At 45.9% G+C, this 2,156-nt stretch overlaps 1 protein-coding gene across 1 annotated transcript in view; it reads right to left on the bottom strand.

Moving 5' to 3' along the window:
• Positions 1 to 2,129, bottom strand: part of nrg2a (neuregulin 2a) — a 77,870-nt gene extending 75,741 nt beyond the window's left edge. Inside the window, exon 1 of the mRNA XM_025065428.1 lies at positions 1,891 to 2,129. Coding sequence (XP_024921196.1) covers positions 1,891 to 1,999 — 109 coding nt within the window. The 5' untranslated portion in view covers positions 2,000 to 2,129. The remainder of the gene's footprint in view (positions 1 to 1,890) is intronic.
• Positions 2,130 to 2,156: the final 27 nt, after the last annotated feature.

Here is a 2,156-nt window from a genome sequence, read left to right as displayed (position 1 = left end):
GGGGACACTTCATGTCTCTGGAGTCCAGGAGGAGAGAGTTTTAACAAGGTGGCAGTGCAGAGTGAAAATGATGTCCAGGCCGAGGCACTTGAGCGAAAGCTACGACCACGTTAATCATACGCTGGAGGGAATCATCTTAATGATATGTGTTATATATATATGTGTGTGTGTGTGTGTGTGTGTGTGTGTGTGTGTTCTGACTGACTCAGTAGTTTGGAGTTGGGCCTCAGCAGCAGAGACGATGCTGTACCTTCAGGTCTCCACTCAATTGAAGCACGTTATGAAGCAGTGTCTTAACTCTGCTGGATAAAATTAAGTCACATCTGAATTTGACCTCAATTCCTGTTTCACTCTGGAAGGACTTTTTTTTTAATTCCTCAGAATTCTACCAAATTCTCACTTTTTTTCTTATATATGTGCAGAACATCGACAAACTTTTAAAAAGGTATTTTGATTTATTTTTAAAATTACTGCTACTTCACTGCTGCTGCAAAAATGACTCAGAGCTCAAACATTTCTACATGCTTCAAGTGTTGATTTTTTTTTTTTTTTTTTTTTTTGCACAAATGGCAAAGTCATTCCATTGGCCAAACTGTAAGACAATAACTGCTATTTGATTTTTGATACGTCAGTGAAGTCAAACTTCTCTAAAAAAAAAAAAAACTCTAAAAAGTACATGGACAGAGTAGAAGTAAAAGTCTCCATTCAACAAGTTCAACATTGAATCTACCAAATTTACAGTAGAAAAAAGGGAACATTCGACTTTACTGAAGGGCCAGAAACTCTCACCAATGACACTCCTAAAAACACACACACGGCTCCAGAACTTTAACTCCAGAACTTTAACTCCAGAACTTGAACTCCAGAACTTTAACTCCAGACCTGTAACTAAGATCAGGAACTTTAACTCCAGAACTTGAACTCCAGAACTTTAACTAAGATCACTCCTGGTGAACCTGATGTCATGCAGCTTCTGCAGCAGCATCACAGCCACATGATGCTGCGTTGTTCTTCATCAACGGGCTCCACGGATGAAACTGTGCCTCGTGACTTCAACTGTAAAATCTTACAAAAAAAAAAAAACAGCCTGAAAAAATATATGTCACTACAAAACATCACGTGATGAAAGACGTAACTGTGAAACAGGCGATGAACCAATGAGCTGTCCGTCAACAGACTGAACAACTGTTGACATTTTCAACAACTGACTTCAAGTTGAAACCACAACACACACACACACACACACACACACACTCTCTCTGGCCTCTGATAAACACTCAGGACAGCGCTGTTGTGTTTAAAGCAGGGCGTGAACCTAAATATAGCCTGGAAACCAGGTTCCTCAGGGCAGCCAGTCAGCACCAAGGATACAGGACGCTGTCCCTGGTCCTGAAACTGCAGCAGCTCTGTCGAACAGCCTCAGCTGGACGCGAACGCCACAGGACCGCGGCGTGTTAGCAGGAAACACGTGAGTGTGTTTGTGTGGGGAAAGTTCAGACAAATGAGAGCGAAGAGCCGCGAGCCTTCAGCGCGGTTTACTGCGGGTTTTCACGGTGCAGATAGTTCAACACACACGAGGTGCAATTCCTCACAAGCAACAGTGCGAGGCGCATGTCTGATGCAGTTGAGGGGAGAGGGAAGGAGAGAGAAAGAGAGAAAGAGAGTTTGATTGATCATGTGGGCTATGGGAGCCTGCGAGAGTTGTCGAAAATTGCTGCATAGACGCCCCTCAGGCAGCTATCTGTTACCCACCGACCCCCAGAACCGGGCTGTGGCCGGCGGCAGCACCGTCCTGCCGGGCACCTGTTACCAAAAACAAAAGCACTGAGCCAGAGGCGGTTAAACAGACCCTTCATTCTTCCGGGTTGCACTTCACCGACATGAACTTACCGCAGTCCTCACACAGGATCTTCCCAACATCCTTTTTGAGATTCTTTCCACTCGTGTCCACGGGCGCGAACGATGCCTTGAAAACCGAGGGCTCGTCCGTGGGGTCCATGAAAAAGATATACTTGTGGTTCTTCTTGACTTTGGTGCACGGAGCCTCGAATCCAAAATCCCCCACGGTGACGAGCTGCTCTCGCTCCAGACCCCCGCTGTTCCGGGGCCACACGTCCAGCACTTTGACATTCACACGGTACGGCTCCGCGGAGACG

The sequence above is a fragment of the Cynoglossus semilaevis genome, chromosome 19 (assembly GCF_000523025.1).
Source record: "Cynoglossus semilaevis isolate Cse_v1.0 chromosome 19, Cse_v1.0, whole genome shotgun sequence".
Classification (NCBI taxonomy): Eukaryota; Metazoa; Chordata; class Actinopteri; order Pleuronectiformes; family Cynoglossidae; genus Cynoglossus; species Cynoglossus semilaevis.
This window is presented reverse-complemented; position numbering and strand designations above follow the sequence as displayed.